We start from the raw sequence: 22,583 nt of genomic DNA, 5'->3' as shown, positions 1-22,583 counted from the left end.
AAAATAGCAAGGGAAAACTACATAGTGTATTGCTTACTTACAAATATGCCACTAGGTTTATGAAACTAACCAAAAGCAGTATCAAAGCTTTTTTCAAAAAGTCAGTGGATATATCTGAATTCTATTTTTATTTTCTAACTTTTATAGCCCACATTTCTTCTGTCACAGAACCCAAGGCAGCATACATGCGTTCCTAGGTGGTCTCCTATCCAGGTAGTGTTGTTGTTGTTTAGTCGTTTAGTTGTGTCCGACTCTTCGTGACCCCATGGACCAGAGCACGCCAGGCACTCCTGTCTTCCACTGCCTCCCGCAGTTTGGTCAAACTCATGCTGGTAGCTTCGAGAACACTATCCAACCATCTCGTCCTCTGTCGTCCCCTTCTCCTTGTGCCCTCCATCTTTCCCAACATCAGGGTCTTTTCCAGGGAGTCTTCTCTTCTCATGAGGTGGCCAAAGTATTGGAGTCTCAGCTTCAGGATCTGTCCTTCCAGTGAGAACTCAGGGCTGATTTCCTTAAGAATGGATAGGTTTGATATTCTTGCAGTCCATGGGACTCTCCAGCATCAAACCTTCATAGCTTCAGCAAGGTGGTGGACAACATGGCATCCTTCACATGTTATGGACTACACCTCTCATCACCCATGATCATTGGTCAATGGTTGAGGATGATGGGAGTTGTAGTCATGGGCATAGCCAGGATTTGGGGGATCCACCAAAGTTGTTGAGCTTTCTTTGATGTGACAGTCAATGAGTGGTACATTTTTATCGGCCAAGATGTACTATTTTAGATAATTGTTGGTGTACAGCAGTCGGTATACCCCCATGTGCACGTACCAAGGAGAAGGGAAGAGAACACTATTGTGACATGGGATGATCCCTTTTTGTGTACGCAGCTGTGTTTATACTAGGAGAGATTATAGCTTTTGATATGAGACAGAAACCCATTTTTGTTGTTCTGCAAAGGAGCTTGTACAGTGAAGTGTGGTGTAATGGTTAGGGTGTTGAACTAGGACCTGAGAGACCAGGGATCACATCCTTACTCAGCCATGAAACTCACCAGGTGGCCTTGACCAGCCTAACCTACCTCATAGGGTTGTTGTGAGCAAAATATGGAGAAGAGGAGAGTCATGTATTCCACCTTGAGCTCCTCTGAGGAAAGGCAGGATATAAACAATGAAAAAACAAAACATATAGGTTAGTTGATCAGGAAGAATTCTGTTCTTTTGGGGGCAGGGGAACAGTAGTTTGATTTGTACCACACTTGCTATATTTGAGTTTGAACTTCATTTTCCCAGCTCATTACACTGACTGTGTTTTAATCATAGTGACTTAAATTTGATTATATCTTGAAAATTCTTGCATAGGTGAAATAGATGGAAGAATTTCTGTTGTACTACATCTTTTATATTTCCATTCTTCCTGTTCCCGTTCTATATAATGATGTTGAAATTGTTCTGTTATAGTGATGGATGTGATGAAGAAGCAAATTAGGTGCACAGGAACAAAGCCAGCTTTTAATGCCAGTTAAAAATTGGAGATGTACCAACAGAGATTACTGAGATGTACTAAAAATTTAACACTACGGAGAAAGAAAGGGGTTTTATTCATTCACAAATTACTTCACAAAGACAGAGTTGTATCTGGAAATATTCCTAACACTGTCCATACTTTGCTGTCTTGTAAGGGGAATGAAACGTAACTCACAACAGAAGAGATGTCTCATCAGCATGCAGAATCTCCTAGTAAAACAAAGAAGTAAAATTAACCAATATTTCTCCTGACATTAAATAATCCAAGGGAAATACTGGAAACATATTTTGTTGCCTTCTTTAAATGGGAAAGATAGATTGCAAGCCACTAAAAGAGTAGAAAATAAGAACAATCATATTTTGAAAGAGAGCTGCCTTGCAGTGTAACATTAATACAGTGAAGCTGCTGTGTGAGACATCAACAATACTGTACTCAGAGCTCCCCCACCCCTGATAGCTGTGGGGCTTTTCTAACTTTTTTTTCACAGGGAGGGAACACTTCTGGCTCTTGCTACATGAACGCTTATTAAATTGGATCCCTGCTGGATCAGAGCAAAAACCATTCTAGTCCAGCATCCTTTTCTTACAATGGCCAACCAGATGCGTATGGAAAGCCTGCAAGCCTGTTTGACTGCAATTTCCCACAAGTTGAACTAAGGTCCCAATGAAATCAATGAGACAAATTAGTCATGACTTAAGACCCGTTTATTGCGATGGGTTTAAGCTCAACTAACCTATAGCACAATCCTGTCTATTCAGAGATAAGCTCCACTGAGCTCTATTGGACATACTCCCAGATGAGTATGCCTGAGACCGCAGCCAATGTAGGTAGGTACGTGGGTATTTGCTTGCACCTATGTGTCGTTGGAAACAAGATGGCTTAAAATGAACAATTTTCCAAAAATAGGGATAAAAGGATATGTATGTTTTGGTACTTCACACGTCCAAACTGAAATTCAAGGCAGAACACAGTTTGCTTTAGTACTTTTCATGGAAAATAGAAAATTACTGTTTTCTCTGAAGGGGAGAAATTGCATTTCCAAATGCTGCACTTCAGTAAATTCATTGAGCGTAACATTTTCTCACGTAATCTTAAGGCTGTCCATTTTCTTTCAGCTTTCAAATAATTGAACTAAGTGATAAAAAGTGAAATGCTAAAGGATGTTGAGCTTCTTTCTCTTCCCCCACCTCTATACTTCTTACGCTGTAACTGAAAATGATTTAAAGACTGTGGAATATGTCAGCTGATAGAACATTTCTTGGAACATCTGTCTTACTGTCTATTGTAGACAATAGCTAGCATCTGAAATGTTAAAACTTTATGGAATGGAACATTGAGGTTAGGCTATTGGCCTCACTGTAATGTCCATCCCTGGGGCACTATATCCAAGTGCTCTGTCTCACCAGGTCAACTGCAATGCCCCAGTGGAGCTGTATGGTGGTTAAAGTGTTGAACTACAGCCTGAGAGGCCAGGATTCAAATCCCCACTCAGCTATGAAACTCATCGGGGCACCCTTGGGCTGGTCACTGCCTCTCAGCTTAACCTACCTCACAGGGTTACTGTGATGATAAAATGAAGAAGGGGGAAATCATGTACACTCCTTGAATGAGAGATAATTATGTGTGTGTGTGGTGTGGGTGTGGGTGGGTGTGTACACACCCACAAAATATCTACAACTATGCCATCACATATATTTCTCTAATTTGACAAATGTTAATGATTGTTCATCTTAAGAATATGGTCTGATTTATACATATGTTTGAAGTTGGTGGATTTTTGCCAAAGTCAGTATGACTTGAACCCAAACTTCACTCCCACTGGTGGGAGCATCCTCTGAGCAGACAAAAGTTGGGTTCTTTTGCTGATTTCCCCTCCTAGACCACACGTCCTATGAAAATATTATGTGACAGGTTGGAGGACCCTCCAGAACACTGGGAGATGCATGGGAAAAGGGAAATTGGCGTGAGTTGCCTTGGTCACCCACTTCCACCAGTGAGATTTCTCCATCAAAAGGCCAGTCTGGGCAGAAGGAGCTCTTCTGTTTGCAGAGGGTGAAGTTTTGATCCAACCCCAGATGTTGTTCTCCAACTCCCATCAGCACTGGCCATCATGGCCAGTAGTCAGGGATTATGGGAACTGTAGTCCAGCAGCATCTGAAGTGCCAGAGATTCCTCATCCCGGATCTTGCATGAACTAATCAGGGTGACTGGGTATAGCAGATCTTGTCTAATTGCAGTGAGATGAATATTGACCTGCAAACCTATTAGTGCACTATTTCTGAGGATGAACTTCAAATATCCATTATGATTTGCTAACCACATTTTTTTTTGCTTATTTTTGTTTTACAGATTTTGGCCATTGTATCTATTTTGTTCATTGTGCTGTCCACCATTGCTTTGTCACTCAACACTCTACCTGAGCTTCAAGTAATTGATGAATTTGGACAACTAAATGACAACCCCCAGCTAGCACATGTAGAAGCTGTGTGTATAGCTTGGTTCACTATGGAGTACCTTTTGCGTTTCCTGTCATCTCCAAACAAGTGGAAGTTCTTCAAAGGTCCATTAAATGTGATTGACTTGCTGGCCATTTTACCCTACTATGTCACCATTTTCCTCACAGAATCCAACAAAAGTGTGCTGCAGTTCCAAAATGTCCGCCGTGTTGTTCAGATATTCCGTATTATGAGGATACTCAGGATCCTTAAACTTGCCAGACACTCGACAGGCCTTCAGTCTTTAGGATTCACACTCAGGAGGAGTTACAATGAATTGGGTTTATTGATATTATTTTTAGCAATGGGTATCATGATATTTTCCAGTCTTGTATTTTTTGCTGAGAAAGACGAAGATGCTACAAAGTTTACTAGTATCCCTGCATCATTTTGGTGGGCCACCATCACTATGACTACAGTAGGCTATGGTGATATATATCCTAAGACATTACTAGGTAAAATTGTTGGAGGACTGTGTTGCATTGCTGGAGTGCTGGTAATTGCTCTACCTATTCCCATCATAGTCAACAATTTCTCTGAGTTTTATAAGGAGCAAAAACGGCAGGAGAAAGCCATTAAACGAAGGGAGGCACTTGAGCGAGCAAAAAGAAATGGAAGCATTGTCTCAATGAATCTAAAAGATGCCTTTGCCCGCAGCATGGAACTGATTGATGTAGCCGTGGATTCCGGTAAGACTGAGGAAGCAGCCAACTCCAAGGAAACCCCTGACGATAACCACTTATCTCCAAGCCGGTGGAAATGGGCCAGAAGGACAATGTCTGAAACAAGTTCTAATAAGTCCTTGGAGAATAAATATCAGGAAGTGAGCCAGCAAGATACCAACGAAAAGCTCAACAATATTGTCACAGCTTCCAGCCCCCAACACTTGAGTGCTCAGAAACTCGAAATGTTATACAATGAAATTACTAAAACTCAGTCTCAGCCTAATCTCAATGCCAACTACCAAGGCCCGTCAGCGAAACCTCCCTTATATGAGGAGGAAATTGAAATGGAAGAGGTTGTTGGGCAAGGAGAACCATCCATGTCAGGGCAAAGAGACATAGTGACGGACATGAGAAGCATTTCCAGCATTGATAGCTTTGCCAGCTGTGCAACCGATTTCACTGAGACAGATCGGTCTCCCTTGCCCCCATACTCTGGTTCTCACCTGCAGCTAAGGTTCCCACCCGACTCTGTCCATTTGGAAGACCAAAGAGCAAAGAGTTCTCAGTTTTTATCACACACCAAGGATAAAATGTTTGCCCCCAGAGACGTCACCTTTGAGTACTCCCCAGTTGATACAGCCATGAACATGGATAACGCTGGCTCCCAGTCTCTGCTTCATGGCCCTTTGCATTTTGACAGCTCCATGTTAAGTCCCAAAAGTTCTCTCAAAGGAAGCAATCCATTAAAAGCAAGGTCCCTTAAGGTTAATTTTAAGGAAAACAGAGGTGGCGCTCCACAAACGCCACCGAGCACTGCAAGGCCACTTCCAGTAACAACGGCGGCAGATTTCATGCAATCCACCCCTCCTCAGCATATCAGCACGATTCTCTTAGAAGAGAATTCACCACACGGCGACAGGCCCTTGCTGGGTGCTGATGCCTCCATGGTTTGCCAGAGCATTCCTAAGAAATCATCCCCTTCTCTGTTTCCAAAACAAAAGCTTTTTACTTTCCCTTCCAAAGAGAGGAGAAGCTTCACCGAAATGGACACTGGAGAAGAAGACGACTTCATGGAGATTCCGGGAATGACAAGACATGACAGAGAGCAGGATATCAAGACAAACTGCTACGGGGAAAAACACAAAGATGGGAACCATTTAACAGAAGAGCCTCGAGTCAGTTCTTCTTCCCCCAAAATCTTGGGGCAAAACTGTACACAAGACATTTACTGTGCCGGGGGGGATGTAAAAGGGGACAATAGCCAAGAAGGTCACAAAATGGACAACCACTTGTTTCCCCCAGAAATCCATACAAATCCTGGAGAAACTGGCTACTGTCCCACACGGGAAACCAGCATGTGACTAGTCAGGAGAGCAATAATGACAAAAACTGATTTCTTAAAACCACAATTAGTAATGCCTATGAACTAAAACATGGGAAGCCTCAGAAGTAAAAAAAAAAAATGTTATTTTTGCATGGCATGAAGAGTTGATTAGTTTAAGTACTGTTAAAAGTGGAAAATCTGCTTTTTTTGTAACAAAAAAGGAGAAAAAATCAGTTTAAAAAATGATGCAAGAACAGTGAGTAAAATAAAGAGCTCTTTTAGGAGCCCATATTCTGCAATGTCTGACATTTTTGGTCCTTTCACTAATGATTGTAGATAAGTTTTTTTAAAAAAAACATTTTAACATTTTTTGCTCTTGGTTATAATGAATTTTGGGAATTTGCACATGAAAGGATGAAATGCCGATGCATGTGTTCATAATGGTGTGAAACAAGGTGCTTTGAGCCTGCAAAATGCATACATTTGTAAATAGTTTGGGTTTGCGGGGAGATCTACAGTTATCAAGGATATGTGGAAAATACGTTTCCCGGGACCCAGGTACTTCCTTCACAGTTTGCTGCCTGGAGGATTTGTACAGACTTATGTTGCAAAATTGCAACTTCTTCTTAAAGCATCTCACCTATCTTGCTTTCTGTTTAAAAGCTCATAAAGTATAAGCTGTTTAAGTAAATGACAGTGTTTTCTCATCTATCTGTGAAGTAAATCATAGCTCAAATTATTTTTATTTGCATAGATTTCACGGATAAATTTGCAAGTTTTGAGTAAAATTCTATTTAGACTGTGCAAGATTTAATGACCAGAAATTGAAAACTTGATATAAGAACTGCCAAAATCAAAACAAAGACAAGGACACCATTACGTTACATAATAAAATTATTTCTATGGCAATAAAATGTGCCAAATGGCCATGAAAAAATGATTATTTTATATTTAAAAGTTCAAAAGTTTGTATTACAGTTACAATTGCTGTATGCACTACTGTTAATATCTTATTTTTTAAATGAAGTTTTTGTGGTTGTAAGTTTGCTTCTAAAGTCTCTTTAGGAGTACTGTGGCTTTTGTCCACCACTTCTTCACAACTAGGCGCCCCAATTTTAGATAACTTATTAATTTCAGAATACCAACATGATTACTCTTTCTTGAATCAACAGACAAGGATTGCTGCTTTATGAGCAAAGTTGGAAAACTCAGAGTAGACAATCTTTTCATTGTGCCCAGCCTTTGCTTCAATTTTGCAAAAGTGTTTTATATAGACTTTGCTGTGAGCAGTTTTGCTCTGTCGGGTTTTTCATATCTAATTATTGCAATTAATTAACAAATTAACAAAATCATTTGAAACTTCTGTGGATTTCTTCTTCTTCATGCTCTTCCATCACATGCATTCTATATTAATCAATAGGATAAAAGCTCTCCTGTAATAAGATAAAACAGCGTGTGAACGGAACTTTCCAAATTATGTACCTTTTACCCAAATTCCAATAATTTCAGTAGAATAATTATTTCTGCAAATTTAAAGAAGCTGTTCAGTGCATTAAAAATATTTTCAAATCACAAAACAATATTGGACCTTATAAGCTTAATAATTTTAATTTTCTAATAAAAACAATATTCTAATTTGGGGGGGAGAGTTCTTCAACATAAAACCTTACCCACTTACACTGATTTTACTCAGTACAGACCACTTAAAATTCATGTTAGCTTCAACAGAGTAATTTCTAATATAGCTGAGCAGAATTCAAAATTTCTCATATCCTTTATTAAAGGAAATTTTCCTTTAATTTCCTTTCCTTTTTCTTTCTTTTTTCTATTCGGCTGCAACAGCTTTCAAAGAGAAAACTGGGCCTTATCCTGTAGCCCTCAGGTTTTACTTTTGTAAAGAAATGTCACCATCATGTATTTAATATATGTCTTTTGGACCAAATGCCAAGCACAGCAAAAGTCATCTTTATTTTTTTCCAATTCTTAGACCCTTTTTAATACTTGCCTTTGTTTTTAAACACAGTATCTCCAGATATTTCTCTTAAGAATTAATAATGCAGTTAAATGTCATTTCTTAAAAAACAAAAAACAATGTCTGGTCATTAGGTCTCAAAATATGCATTTGTTCTTCATGGCTGTCCAGTTAATTATATTTCTGCATATGATTTAAGTTAATTATGTGGCATTCTGCTTAATCCTTTTAAATTACCTCCATTTTATTTTATGAACCTCCTTTGTTTATCTCTCTTGTTTTATTGATAGATATTCCCATTGACTGAGACTAAATGCTAACTAGCTTTTAAAAGACATTGCTCTGTAATTTCTGTACTTTTTTAACACCATGCTGCCCTATTTGATCTGTCTTCATAATGACAACCATATAAAGAACAAAACCAAAGGCTAAATGAAACCTTGGGCTTCGGTTGAAAATGGGAGGTTGGTCACTGATTTCAATGAAATCCTAGTTTCATTCATATTCCTTACCCAGGGAAAACACTTGTTGGCTACCATGACTGTTCTATCATGAGCTATAGGTGGAAGGATCCAAAGCTAAAATATGCTCTTTTCATATGTAATAAACCATTCCTATCTTCAGAGCCCGGCTGGTGTACCATATGAGATACATGTTGACGTTCCTTCCCATTGGCTAGTACTGGCTTCAGTCTACTTATGTGTCAAGACTTTGGATTGTATCCGGTGTTAGCTATACTCAGAATAGACATTGAAATTAATGAACATGACTTAGCTTAGGTCCATTTATTTTATTAGGTCTATCCTGAATAAAACTTAGTTGGATGCAACCTTTTGTCTCCCAAGCTACGTCCATTAAGCAATAATTTGGAAGCCCTTTGCTACTGGATACAAAAATGTTCTAAACTTATCTGAATCTGACCTCACATATGTTGTTAGGAGTAATTCCATTTGTGCCACACACAAAAATGATCATTAACACAAGAGGATGCCTTTGAGGCAAGCTCAAGAGCATGAACCTATTTTTGGATAGTGGAGAAAGAGAAGGTGTTTCATTTATTTTCATACATATGGGCCTCTATAAAGGGTAAGAAACATTGTGTCCTCTTCCTAAAATGGGTTTAAGAACCGAAGCTTTACTAAAGATAGCATACCATCTAGATAGCCTGTAAGCAACTATATGTTCTACACTTAGTCCAGGGCAGTGAATGTGGTGCTCAAGTGATGTTGTTGGACTCCAACTCCCATCCACACCTGTCAGTATTTTCAGTGGTCAGAGATTATGGGAACTCTAGTCCAGCAACAAGCGGAGGGCACCATGTTGGCTACCCTGAGATAGATTGTTCCTTTCTATTTTATGGAACAACATCTGACATCACATTACCACTCCATGTTCATTATGGTTCTACAACATCACATAAGTCATTGTTTGTACTTCAAAAGCAATCTCAAATTACAGGTAAAAAAAACAGTGGCACCTTAAAGACTAACAGATTTTTATTATGGCATAAACTTTGTGTCCTGGCTAATGCATAGTTTTGATAACAGCATTTCCAGTATTTGGTCACAGTAAACTTGGAAAGGAAAGGAAAGGAAATGGAAAACAACCCTCACACTACAGGAAGAAACACAGCAACAAGAGGGAGAAGGAAAGGCAGAGTACCTGTGAGTACCTAAGGCATGTTTAAAAACATACTACTGCTATGTTTAATTACCTGTTGCTTGTATAATAAGGTAACTATTGTCACAAAAGTCATTGTTAAGACTTTTGTTCCAACCCTATATTGCTTGCCCATCCACCACTATTCTTGAAACCAACATAAAAAATCCCATTCATTGCTGTTCGGGGATTGCCTGCTAAGACTGCCCTCCTCTGGCTAGCTTCACCAACTGAATCCAAGTGTGATGTAGCCAAAAATGGTTGCATACTAAGAGTTTAGCAAGGATGCTCTTCTAGCTATATGACATTATAAGATAACAGTATATTTTTTAGCAGTGCTAGTCTAGGGTTCTCTTCTGCCCCATTTTCCTAAAGGGGAGACAAATGTATTCAAATATGCTAAGGGATATATTTAATAACCTGTGACTCTTTGCCACAAGTTTTCCAAAGCAACTCATTTCTCTCTACTCAGCTGATCACTGATTTGGCACTTGATCACTGATTTGGCTTTGTTCTGTGATAACTGGGAGGTGGTGTTGCTGGCAACTCACCAAGCCGAGTTCGGCTGTGTACAATTGATAAATAGCTTGTCAGAGACTTGGAAGCGTTACTGTTCAGCAAGCATTGCCAGTGGTGGACACATTCACTTTTTGTGTCCCACTTTGATGTTCAAACCAAGTTTACACCTTTCTGTAGTGATATGTGATGTGCTTAATGCAGTTTAATACATAGATTTTCTCAGGGACAAAAAGAATTTGCACTGAATTATTCCAATTAAGCAAGCTGCAGAAGCTTGCTTGCATTACAGCCGTCTGCCTAAGCTCCATTGGGTTCAAGTTCAATTGCAGCCTTACAAAGCAATCCAGCCCCTCAAACCTGGCCTGCTGTGATGGAGACAGTATGGATGTAGCAGAAGTGTCCCTCTGCTTGGCTCTGCTGGCAGCATCCTTCACCACCATAGTTGTTCCCCCGGGACCCTCTGGAAGCACAGACAGGTAGATCCTACCACCTCTGGTATCCCTGCCAGTGGTAACTAGTATAAACTCCTGAAATGAGACATTTCTGGGGAATGGAGGGGTGAGAAAGGAATGGAGCTGGGTCAGCAAATGATTTGCTAGATCCAAAACCAGTCCAGGTACCAGCAGTGACTCTAATTTGGGCCTCTCTGCTATACCAGAGCTGGGGGATGAATTGCCCTCACTTTTCGCCCAGGACAGCATGAGAGGCGGGTGCTTTGGATGTGGCGGCTCCTCTCCTTCCAGGAGGGAGTTAGGATGGTTCCCTTAGTGGGTTTCATGCTCTTAATTTGTTTTTGGAACAAGGCAGTGCAAATTTATTTATTTATTTTAGCCCAGAAAGACTATACTTTGCAATTGTCTTGAGAACAGCGCATATTAAAAAAAGTCCTCCCAAAATCAGCACCCGTTTGGCTTCCTTCCTTTTTTAGCCTTTTCATGTTGGGATGCTGCCCGCCTCCATTTCCTGCAAGTTTCTGTAGCACAGGCTTCCTCAAACTCGGCCCTCCAGATGTTTTTGGCCTACAACTCCCACAATCCCTAGCTAGCAGGTCCAGTGGTCAGGGATGATGGGAACTGTAGTCTCAAACCATCTGGAGGGCTGAGTTTGAGGAAGCCTGCTGTAGCACATCAAGCTGCAAAAGCCAAAGCAGGTGCACAGAAGTATGCCTGGCATTTTTGTAATAGCTGGGGGTTTGTTTCAATGTGCTGACACCTAAAGGCTACTTTCTTGTATCCCCCCTGTGCCTGAGCACTTTGGGGACTTTTGTTTAGGGACTTGACTCTTCCCATTCCTCTTTTACATATGCATAAGTATCAAGCTACTAATCTTTGGTCAAGCCCAGTGTCATAGCAGCAGTGAAATGGAGGTTCTTCCAGATAAACAAATATGTGCATGCCACCTTGGCAGCTCACTTACTATGAGAAATATCAGAAGAGCTGCACACACCCCTTTCCCACCTTTGCTTCTTAAAGCACAGCACAAACACACAGAGAGAAAGGTGCCCGGAGGATCAACAAATCCCTGGAATGTAATGCAAATCACACAACACACACACACACACACACACACACACACACACACGTGACGTTCTTTCTGTTCATGCATGAATCTGTTTGGATCCTGGCCAACGCAGCCTCTCACCTTTATTATAACGAGTGAGCAATCTTCAAAGAGGACACAGTGGTCTAAGTGATTGCTCCGAGTGACACAGTGTAGCACTCAAAATATTGTTCATTAAGTGTCAGACTTTACTGAGACAGCAAGCAGTATTAGTTTGGAGACAGCACTTCTGTACACTCACGTTATGTAACAAGGTGATCAGCCTTCCACAGTCTGGGGCCCTCCAGATGCTGTTGGACTCCCATCAGCCTTAGCCAGCATGGTCAGGCCAATGGTCAGGGATTATGGGAGTTGTATTCCAAAAATATAGGCATAGGGCTGATCAAAATCCAACTCCACAGAAGCCACAGCTGGCCATGAAAGCAAACGGGCTGCTGCTCTCTTGGAGCTGCTTCTGATTTATAATAAACTAGACCACAACCTGCCTGCAGAGTGTTTTCTGCCCATGTCTTAAATGTAAATGGATACTACATAAGTGGACAGTGATGGAGAATCAGCTTCTCAACTATGTATATTTATGTCCTGAAGAAAAGTGTGGATAGGCTTTTCTCCATATTGGGTGTTACATGAAATTATTATTTATTTAATTCTTCCATTGTCCCCCTGTATGTTCACTTCATCATGCTGCTTACACAGGGAGGTTTCAGATTCGTTCTCACAATAGGGATGGAGCCTTGGGTCCAAAGATCCCCATGTGAGGGCAGAAAACTCTTCTGTTCACCTTAAGGGTGCTGTTTTGCTTTTGAGAGGGTCCCCCTGGAGTGGCTTCTCCAGAGCAAGCCAGATGAAAAATCAGCACAGCCGTGTGTCAATGGAAACACTTTCTGCTTGCACACAGGGATCTCTGAGTAAGCCAGCCCTCAAAAAGCAATATCCAAAGCCAAGCTGAAACTAAAAGATCGGTTCATTTACTGTGGGTGCAGGCAAAGTGGTTTCCTGTCTGTCTAGGTCAGAGTATTGGAGAGAAAGAATTGCATCCCCACATGCCTGGGCGGAGGGCAGAGTTTTAGTGTTATTCCTCTATATATTCTCAGAGCTTTAGCCACGTTCATCATATGCAAGTCAGTGCCAGCCATGCAGATAAAAATCTAAACATTTAGAGATCAGTTTTCAGTAACAAACAGCACTCAGCACTTAGCCTGTTGCATTGAGATAACTGTAAATAACCACACAATATGTACTGTTTCATGTTTATCAGTTAGATGTTATCTCCCATATTTGTTTCATATCTACAGTAGCATGGACTGAGTTTACTTAACAATGTTTTCTTCTATGGACGCTACAAATACTGTGGTGGGGGAGGGAAGCACAACAGTATTTTTTAAAATTGTACTGGCACAATAGCTGTGTCTTTACTATCGCTCAGTTTTCAACGAATGGCAGCATTTCACTGTAAACTGCTATACTAACAACATATTCTCCTTTTTAAAAAACAAAGCATCCTTTTGGGATAGGAGATATGTGCATATATGATAAGTCTCATCTAATCTCATTCATCTGCCTTTACAAAATGCCCCATCCAAAATGGGAGAGTCTGCTGCTTTTGTTGTATATATTACTTCTATTTTAGGGATGGAGCAGGACTGAAAATTACAGTGTTCTTGTAAGGGCATTTTGCAATGGTAACAGCATCTTGCATGCTTTGTTGCATCTTTGTATTTACTAGAAATGTCTTGTTTTCACCTTTTATTTTTCTGTAGAGAGCATACCACTTTAACTCCCCACCCCTACCCCTCCGCTGTCCATCTTGCACCATTAATAGAACTTCACATATAATGGTATTCGTATCAATGTTTCCATATCAGCTGCATTTTAACATCATGAAAAGGAAATGTGATTATTTTTATTTTTTGGTTATACTAGTTTTTTGCTGATCAGCTAAATATTTCTGCACCAATCAGCATTTAAATATGCATGTGGTAGTCTGTATTGTACAGTTGTTCAACATCAAAATACTTGTTTATTTTCTGTCAAATGTCTGTAAAATGAATGGCATTGTTCTCCATTTCAGTCTGCCAGAATAAGCAGAATAGTCAATAAATGTGTAAATGAATCATCTGTGTCTCATTTCAGTTCTCTGCATGAAGCCACTTTACATTAAACATTACATACATACCAAAATGTCAATCCATAAGTGACTTTGGGTTTCATTATGGGGGGAAACAAACTTAAAACCTATTGGAAGAAATATACAGGATGATGGGATAAGAAAGGGTGCTTTGCATTGTTCATACTTTGCTTCAATAGCTAATTTGTTCCCTTACAAGGCATCTCAGCCCAATTCTCCTAGGTTATGTCTGCATGTGTAGCCCTCTTTTTTACTTCTCCATTCCACTATAGATTGTCCCTTGTTGTATCTTGATTTTCTTCTATTGGTAGTTCCTCTCCTATACTGTTAGGTCTCACAAGTCTTAAATCAGTAACTTCAGGACGGGATCATTTCCCTTGCTTGCTGCTTCCACAGCAAACACTTTGCTATGAAGATAACCCACTGAGTGTCACTTCCACACCAAATGTGTATAGCACAAGGCTTCCCCCCCAAGAATCCTGGGAACTGTAGCTTGCTAAGGGTGCTGGGAAATGCAGTTCTGTGCAGGGTAAACTTATGCACCAATTGGTTTAAAAGTAAAAAGACAGTCAGGTGCACTGCTGGCAGCCTCTCTACATTCCTGTGCGCACAAGAAAGCCCATCCGTGGATATTATGGGATTGTCTGCAAATGCAGGCACTCAGGAAAGCTGCAGAGTGCAGACCACTGGAGGGATGATTTGCAGAATAAAATGAAGGATGCCTCCCAAAGACTCCTTGTCAACTTTGAAAATAAGATAGGCACACATCACCTGTGAGAATTTCACCAACATTTCCAGTCTCCTCTTTATTTTTTGAACACAATTTCTTTTTTCATTAATTACTAAATAATGTTGTTGGTGGTTTTTTTTAAAAAAAAGGGAAGAAAGCAAAGTCAGCACAGCACATTTTGTAGCTGTTCCCTGAGTAGCACTGATGTGATTTTCAGTTTCTGTGGTGTCTTCCTGCTGTTACACCCTTCCTTTCCCATTTGCCTGCTCCTTCCTGCATGGCTAGCTGCATTCTTCTGCTTGGTCTGACTCTTTAGAACACAAATATTTTTGCTTTACATGGGAGGAGCTGAATTTTGACACCGCTGACTTCTATCACTCCTAGGACTGCCTATGCAAGCAATGGGAGACTTTGGGCTCTCAAATTTCAGCAGCGCCCTGTGCGATGCTAAATTCAGTGCCCTCCTCATGCCTCTTGCACTCTGTTCTACATCGTTGCGGTGGCGCCCCCTGCAGCATCAGCACACAAGTGCAGCTGAACTGGTCGCACTACCCTAAAACCACTTCTGATGTAAGCTTTCTTCTTGGGATCTCATGTGCCCTGTTTATCTGACTCATTCTCAAGAGTCTATAAGTGTGTACATTATAGAAGGCTTCTGGCTGCCAGTACAAGAGCTCCTAAACCCTTCAGGGGAAGAGACAGACACAGAATCTCCAAGTATGGGGTAACAGGTTCAAGAGAAAGAGGCTTTTTAACCAGAGGGCAGCACATTCCAGTACAGAAGTGCAAGAGATGCATTTTCAGGATGACATAATATACACCAAGGGTAGAGAGCTGGATCATTTGGCATCATGGTATGACAGTGAAGGAGCTATGGGGGAAATCAGTTTTTTTACAACAACAACATTATTATTTAAATGGCAGAAATCACTTTTTGGCATCATAGCGGTTGACATCATAGCAGTCAAAAGAAAAATGTTCAAACATCTTTTAAATATATTTTTTTAAAAAATACAAATCACAGGGTTGCTGCCCCTGTTATAGCACGTGTCCTATTATGTATTACAACTGCATTCTTTATAACTAATATAGTTGTCAGCTATGCAGATCACTAATATTCTTTCAATTTGTTTTATATTCGGGACATTTTTCTCTTGAGAACACTGCACAGGGCAAAGGGTTATGCCCCCTCCTCCATGGTGCAGTCCCAATCCAGATTTGGGATATGGGGCATAGCTGCTATTTTAAAAAAATAAAGATATGAAAATAATTACTGTAACACTAATTTGTCCCTGACTCCCATTTCCATAGGCAATAGTTTCTTCATTGTGTACAGCTGTATATACAAACAATTGAATCAATAAAGTTCTTTATGTTAGTAAAAAGTTCATAAAAAGTTAACAATTTGATTCCTGAAAACAGCCCAGAGTTGTCTTATCAGCAATAGCCAATTTTGCTGATTTGTTTCCTGCCTAGACAATCTTGGCTCACGGCAAACAGCACTGCATCATGCCGACCTTGCTGTCACCTCCTCTTCTACCTCCTGGAAATTAGTTGGGTGGCAGTGCCCCACCGTGCCATCTGCTACTGGTTCTTGTGGCTTTTCGCTCTCTACACCACCCCTCCTAATCACCAAAATATCCCTCCCCTTCCACACAGACACCTGTGAACAGAAGAATGGACTGGAAGGGGCAATTGCAGATCAGTGCTAAGGAGGAAAGTTTCACCACCTGCTTTTTCTCTACACACAGTGTACAGTGGTACCTCAGGTTACATACACTTCAGGTTACAGACTCCGCTAACCCAGAAATAGTACCTCGGGTTGAGAACTTTGCTTCAGGATGAGAACAGAAATCATGCAGCAGCAGCGCAGCAGCAGTGGGTGGCCCCCATTAGCTAAAGTGGTGCTTCAGGTTAAGAACAGTTTCAGGTTAAGAACAGACCTCCAGAACGAATTAAGTTCTTAACCCGAGGTACCACTGTATAATTTTATAAAATTATTTCCTTCCATTTATCTTCTATCATCAGCCAGAGTTGCACAAAGACACTGGGCAGTATTTATTTACAAATAAGATTTGCACACTGAGACATTCCCCCCACCTCCTTTGACATAAAAGACCTTCACTTTGGCTGGACCATGCCCTTTCTCTTAAATTCCAGTGCTGTGACATCCTCTGATGTTAGCATTTGCTCCAGTATCTCAATATTTTCAAAATCAATCCCCGGTACCTGCAAATGTCTTCTCTAACAGTCTGTATCTAGTCATTGGCTCTTATAACTACCAAAAGGCCACCATTCCTTCCTTCATATCCTGTCAGTTGCATTCAAAGCGTCTTCAGGGGAGTTTGAATGTGCTTAGGAGTGGATGCAGCTTTCTTACAAACAGCCTTGCATTAACCGATTGTACTCCATTTAAAATATTTGACACACACACACACAAGAAAATGATTTTTGTAAGCGTTAAAAGACCATTGAGCAATAAGAATGAGAACAATTGATCTGTAAATAAAATGTGAAGTCAGGCAGAATTCGAGACAGGAAGGAAACGTGACAAAATGAAGGCATCAGACAAAAGGAGCTTGGGGTGATCCTGACAGGGAAAATGGTAAGTGTGGAGGGATCAAGCACCATTGCCCTCTTCCCTGTTTTAATGAGCTGATCAATGTTCAAAATATGCAGTAAGAGGGTCAAAACTAATTACATTTTCAGAATTTGGATGGTGTAATTTATTTCCATGACAGTGCAGAATTATTTATTAAATATCTACCGAACCCTTCCTTATGAAAGAGCCCAGCATAGCAAACATAACAAGATACAAACCAATTAAAACTGCTTAAAAGTATCTAAGTGCAATTCCAATAAAGATGAGGAAAGATCTCATCTTAAAAGACTTGTTGAAAGAGCAGGTGCCAAAAAGGCAGCAGAGATGGCACCTCTCTAATATTTAACAAGAAGGAATTTCAATGGTCGGTGCTAAAGGCCTCCTTCCTATATTGTGCCAAACGGGCCTCCTGTTAAGATGGCATCTCTGCAGAGCACAATGATTAGGGTTTTCTTGCTACAAGCCCAAGTTCTAGCCAACGGGTACCCAGCTGAAGTAAAATCAGTGTTTCAGACCAATCCAGTTTAAGGTTTGCCATCCTCCAGAAATCATGCTTTAACCTATCTACACATCAAGCTTTGGCCAATTCAAAGTGGGCTTGGGACATTCCCCCACTGAAGCATCCCTTACCTAGTCTATGCAGTGATGACACACACTGATAGCAGGTTCTGGTGAGATCTCACATGACACCACCAAAATCCCACAAGATTTCTTGTGAGATTTTGGTGAGATCTCATGAGATCTCGCCAGAAATCGTCACTGATGCCAGTGCCACTTTTCCAACGGTGGCAGGGGGAGCAGGCAGGGTGCCCACAGGGATGCACCCTCAGGAGCTTCTGCTGCCCAAGGTAGCTGCTTCACACTGCTTCATGGCTGGGCTGGCCCTGAGCCCAGACATGATGGCACGGGCCATCCTTGATTGGATCTCCCAGAACTTCCCCTTCCCCCCTTTCAAACAACTGTTAGATTTTGATTGGAGCAGCCATGCTAGAAGAAAAAGGTGTTCAACTCACATTTCCACTCTAAATCCACACCATCAGCTGCTGTTGTCCTGATCAGAGAAGGCACTTCGCTACACTAGAATTCTTATCGTGTCCAGAAGAGATTCATGGAGAATCTACTAGTCTCATTCATTCTATTGATAGTGACTAGTGAAAGCTGAAATGGGATTTCTTTACAAAAAGAAGCATTGTGTTGGCAGATTTTTATTAGATTATACAACTAATCATAATAAGATTTTTATTGTTCTTATTAGATTTTACAACTAACAAATCCTTAAATGTTTTTTGTAAGGCTATCATTAAAGGTTGATGATGATGATGATGATGATGATGATGATTAACATGTACCATCTGACTGGGTTGTCCCAGCCACTCTGGATGGCTTCCAGCAGAATATAGAAGAACACAACAAAACATCAGACATTAAAAGCCTCCCGATATAGGGCTGCCTTCAGATGTCTACAGGAGGTCATATAATTGTTTATCTCTTTGATGTCTGGTGGAAGGGCATTCCACAGGGTGATTCTAATTTTGTTATAAAGTGAAGACTTTCTGTTAATGACATAAATGTTTTACAAAGTAATCAAATAGCAAATTTTCAAACGTATTAATTATCCTTTTATAAACAGCTGGTGTACTTACCATTTTATCAGCTGGAGAAGGTTGGGTTTTAAACTGGCCAGCAAGTAATTCCCACTACTCCATATGTTTATTTTGCCAGTATCATCAATCAACCAAAATTCAGGTTCTGTGTGTGAAGTTTTGGTGTATGTTCACTGTGTTTTATATTGAATCATTTTTTATATATTTCACACCGTATCACTCTGGCAGTGCTACATTTCTATTTCATGGATTCAAATAAAGTAATTGAATGATTGACTGACTGACCACATCCTTGAGTTACCATCATGGTTCCCTGAGGATGCAGGACAAAGCTGTGGACCTGTAGAAAACAAGTAGATAAAAATAATCAGGTTTAAAAAAACTGAAGCTTTTAGTGTTGGATTCATTACAAAAAGATTCTCTTTGCATTATAATAATGAAGTGTTCATTCTAATGAAGCATGCTGAAACATCAATATGTTATTTGTTACCTGTCTGGAAACGACAGGATAATCAGATTACCGGTAAATATTTTTTTCCTGCATAAGGGCCATTGATTCTGTGACTAATTCAAAACTCCAGGCTAAAGGTTTGGGGACAGAAAGTCTCCCACACAGTCAACAATATTGCAGCTTTCCCATGAGTGGCTTGCTAATATGAGCTTTGGAGAACTAACCTAACCAGATGAAACAGGTCTCTTCACACAGGGTTAAATCCTAAGATAAATTAATGTAAGGGTGCTCATGGAAAGAAGTTACGGAAAGTTACCTAAGTTCACCTGTCTCAGAATAGAAGTCTGTTTTTTGTTGATTTCCACCTCCACCAGAAGCCACTCCCTGCACACAAGCACACACACACCATCCTGCCTTGTTCAGGAGAGCCCTCAAAGGGGTTGGGGAACTTCTGTTTGGTATCCCACTTGATGACACAGAATGGGCTGTCGCTGAAGCAGCTCCTTTCTGTGATAAGAAAAACTCATAGTCCGACTGTATATGCCTATGAAAGAGGAGAAATGGCCAGAAACCGGACTGGCAGTGGATTACTTCTTCAACATTAGCAAAGGGAATAATCTCGTCTGCACCTGGGGCACCCAGCTCGTTCAGGGCTTTGCGGGACAGGCTGCATGACACACATCGCTCTTCCCTTCAGCAGAGGCGAATGGCTGAGCAAGGAATGAGAAGGAACAGTCAGGGTGCTGGCATCACCATTTCTTAGCATCTGCCACCTCAGGTGGTTACCTCACTCCGCCTAATGATAAGGAGGGCCCTGCTGACCAGAAATCTCCACAGGACAGAAATGAAGATGGTTTACTGTACATAGCAGGGCACAAAAGCAATGATATTATCTACAATAGCAAAACAGTGTAATACAAAAACTGTAATGCATAACTGATTGACAAACTACCTTAATGATAAAATCTAAATACAAGAGAAATGTGATATTTAATAATCAAGAAAAGGATTGAAAGGTAGGTCTTGTTTTTACATTTCCTTTTAATTCATTCATGGTATTGTATCATTTCTCTTATGTTGTCTCTCTCCCCCTCTCATATGTAATTTCCTTATCCCTGCCCCCCCCTTTTCTTTTTTTCCTAGTAAGGAAACCCACCATTCTGCAAGGAAATATGCATACATAAACAGTTTCTATAGACAGATCTGTGCCTTGTTAAGCTTCAGCTAAAACAACAACTTGCCTGTGTTTTAATTTAATCAGTGACAATGTGAGATTAATTTGAAGCCTTAGCCTCAAGAACCTATCCAGATGTTGATGTGATTTACCCAGAAACAATGTGTAAGGAATATTCAGGATTCAGAATAAGGGTTTTCCATATATTTCCCAACCACCAGCATACTGGAATTGTGAAATTATTCACAGGGAAAAGAATGTGTGCATGCACACACACAGCACAGATATAGACACAACATTTTTGTAATATGTAAATCAGGTAGTCTATATTTCACCTTTCTGGATTTAGCAAGTTCACTGTATGGGCAACAGTTAGAGATAAAATAAGGGAAATTAAAATGCATGTCCATAAGAAACATATCTGCAATTGAAAGTGACAGTAGAAAATGGTACCAGAAAGATACCTTCTGCATGGATGATCCAGCTGATAGGTGAAGGTCAGGGAGCGGAGAACCAATGGCCTTCCAGATGTTGCCTAATCTGCCTGCCCTACCTTCAGCTTCTGCCACCACCATTGAGTGCCCAGGCTGCACATACTCTGCAGAGCTCTACTGGTGGCAGTCCAGAAATAGGATTGCTGTGTGTGTTGGGTACAATCTTAGATTCCAGAATGTTTTTTTAAAAAGTAACCATTTTTCCATTTAAAAATTATGTTAAGCAGATTATCTGTAGAATGACTGCAGGTTGATGAAATTTAGATCTACTGTTGAGCTGTGATTGGTATGGGAAATGTTATTATGGTTTTGAATAAGTAGCTAGGGTAGGAATTTGTTGTACAGTTTCCATGGATACACATGCATGCATGCATGCCAGAATTCAGCTCCCATAAATATTTCTGTCACTAAATATTTCTCAACACTAAAAGGCATAAACATTACCCAAGGGGATTGTGCAAAATGGTTATTGAATATTCATATCTTCCTACACCCATATTTCTTGTTCTCATTCCATATTCTTCTAGAATCAACCAAATCCAAATATGCTTAATCTCTTCTGAGATCATTTGTTACATATGTAGCATTTCTGTTATGGGCTATTAATGTTCACCCCTTTATATACAAACATTATTACATCATCTAGATTACAAATGTTGTAATATGCATATATACACTTTAAAACCCAATAATAAGTTAAATTACATTAAATCAGTGTGGCCTATCATCTTTACTGAAGTTAAAATTAATAGCATCTTTGTTTTCACCCACTCTTGTATTTCTCTGATTTCTGTCATCAAAACAGGGCTTTATTTATGTGCTCTGCCCAGGCATCTGCTATCTATTCTTTGTTGCATAGAGAGAATTGTTTCTAAAACCAGGCCAATCATGCTTTTCCAAGGTTTGGTTTCCTTGGAATGAGGGACAGCAGATACTGTACTGCAGTGTCTTTATGATGTATGGTTCATTTACACATATATACAACCCGAGCCTGCAATGAAGGGGCTCACAACATTAACACCCCCAAAAGGTTTGCTTCTCCCATAGCCACAGCCTTGGATTCAAGCAAAGATCAGGCACAGCTCTGTCTCTCAGCTGCCCAGCCTACAACCTTGCTTCTAGCTTATACACCTCAACTCTGGACTTTGTCTTTCTAACTAAAAGACATTTTTAAGAGAGAGACCCACCCATTTGTCCTCTGGCAGAGCCAATTCCTTTGTTACCTTAACAACCCATACTTGGGCCATTAGCAAGAATCTTGCCTGGGTATTCCAGCAATTTGAATCCCAGGTGGTTCCAGAAATTGGAAGGAATTCAGACATACAGCGCACCCCACCCCAAACTCACAACAGTATATTTGTCTTTCAGTTCCTTGTACTTGTTTTGGGGTGGGATGATAATCTTTTTTAAAAATGTACCTTGCACAATTTTGCTAATTAATCTCAAATAATCACCCTAATGGAAACTTTAAAAAATACAAACGAAGGTGGAATTGTAGCAAGATGCTTGTTTGCTTATCATGATCCTATTTGATTGGCAATACAGTGGTCTCCCCACAACCTCCCCACCCCACAATTAAAATTTGCACAATTTTATTAATTCAACCCAAATAATGAAAGCAGGGGGGTGGTCCTTACTGAAAAACAGTGCAGGAAAGCTGAAAAATTATCTCACCTG

At 40.3% G+C, this 22,583-nt stretch overlaps 1 protein-coding gene across 2 annotated transcripts in view; it reads left to right on the top strand.

Moving 5' to 3' along the window:
- The window catches only part of KCNB2 (potassium voltage-gated channel subfamily B member 2), a 240,545-nt gene extending 226,709 nt beyond the window's left edge, over positions 1 to 13,836 (top strand). For both annotated transcript variants that reach the window (XM_053395868.1, XM_053395867.1), the window contains one exon: positions 3,879 to 13,836. In XM_053395868.1, the coding sequence (XP_053251843.1) occupies positions 3,879 to 6,050 (2,172 nt within the window). In that variant the 3' untranslated portion in view covers positions 6,051 to 13,836. The remainder of the gene's footprint in view (positions 1 to 3,878) is intronic.
- Positions 13,837 to 22,583: the final 8,747 nt, after the last annotated feature.

Source organism: Podarcis raffonei, chromosome 7 (genome assembly GCF_027172205.1).
Source record: "Podarcis raffonei isolate rPodRaf1 chromosome 7, rPodRaf1.pri, whole genome shotgun sequence".
NCBI lineage: Eukaryota > Metazoa > Chordata > Lepidosauria > Squamata > Lacertidae > Podarcis > Podarcis raffonei.
Note: the sequence above shows the minus strand (reverse complement) of the source record. Positions and strands in the feature narration are given on the sequence as shown.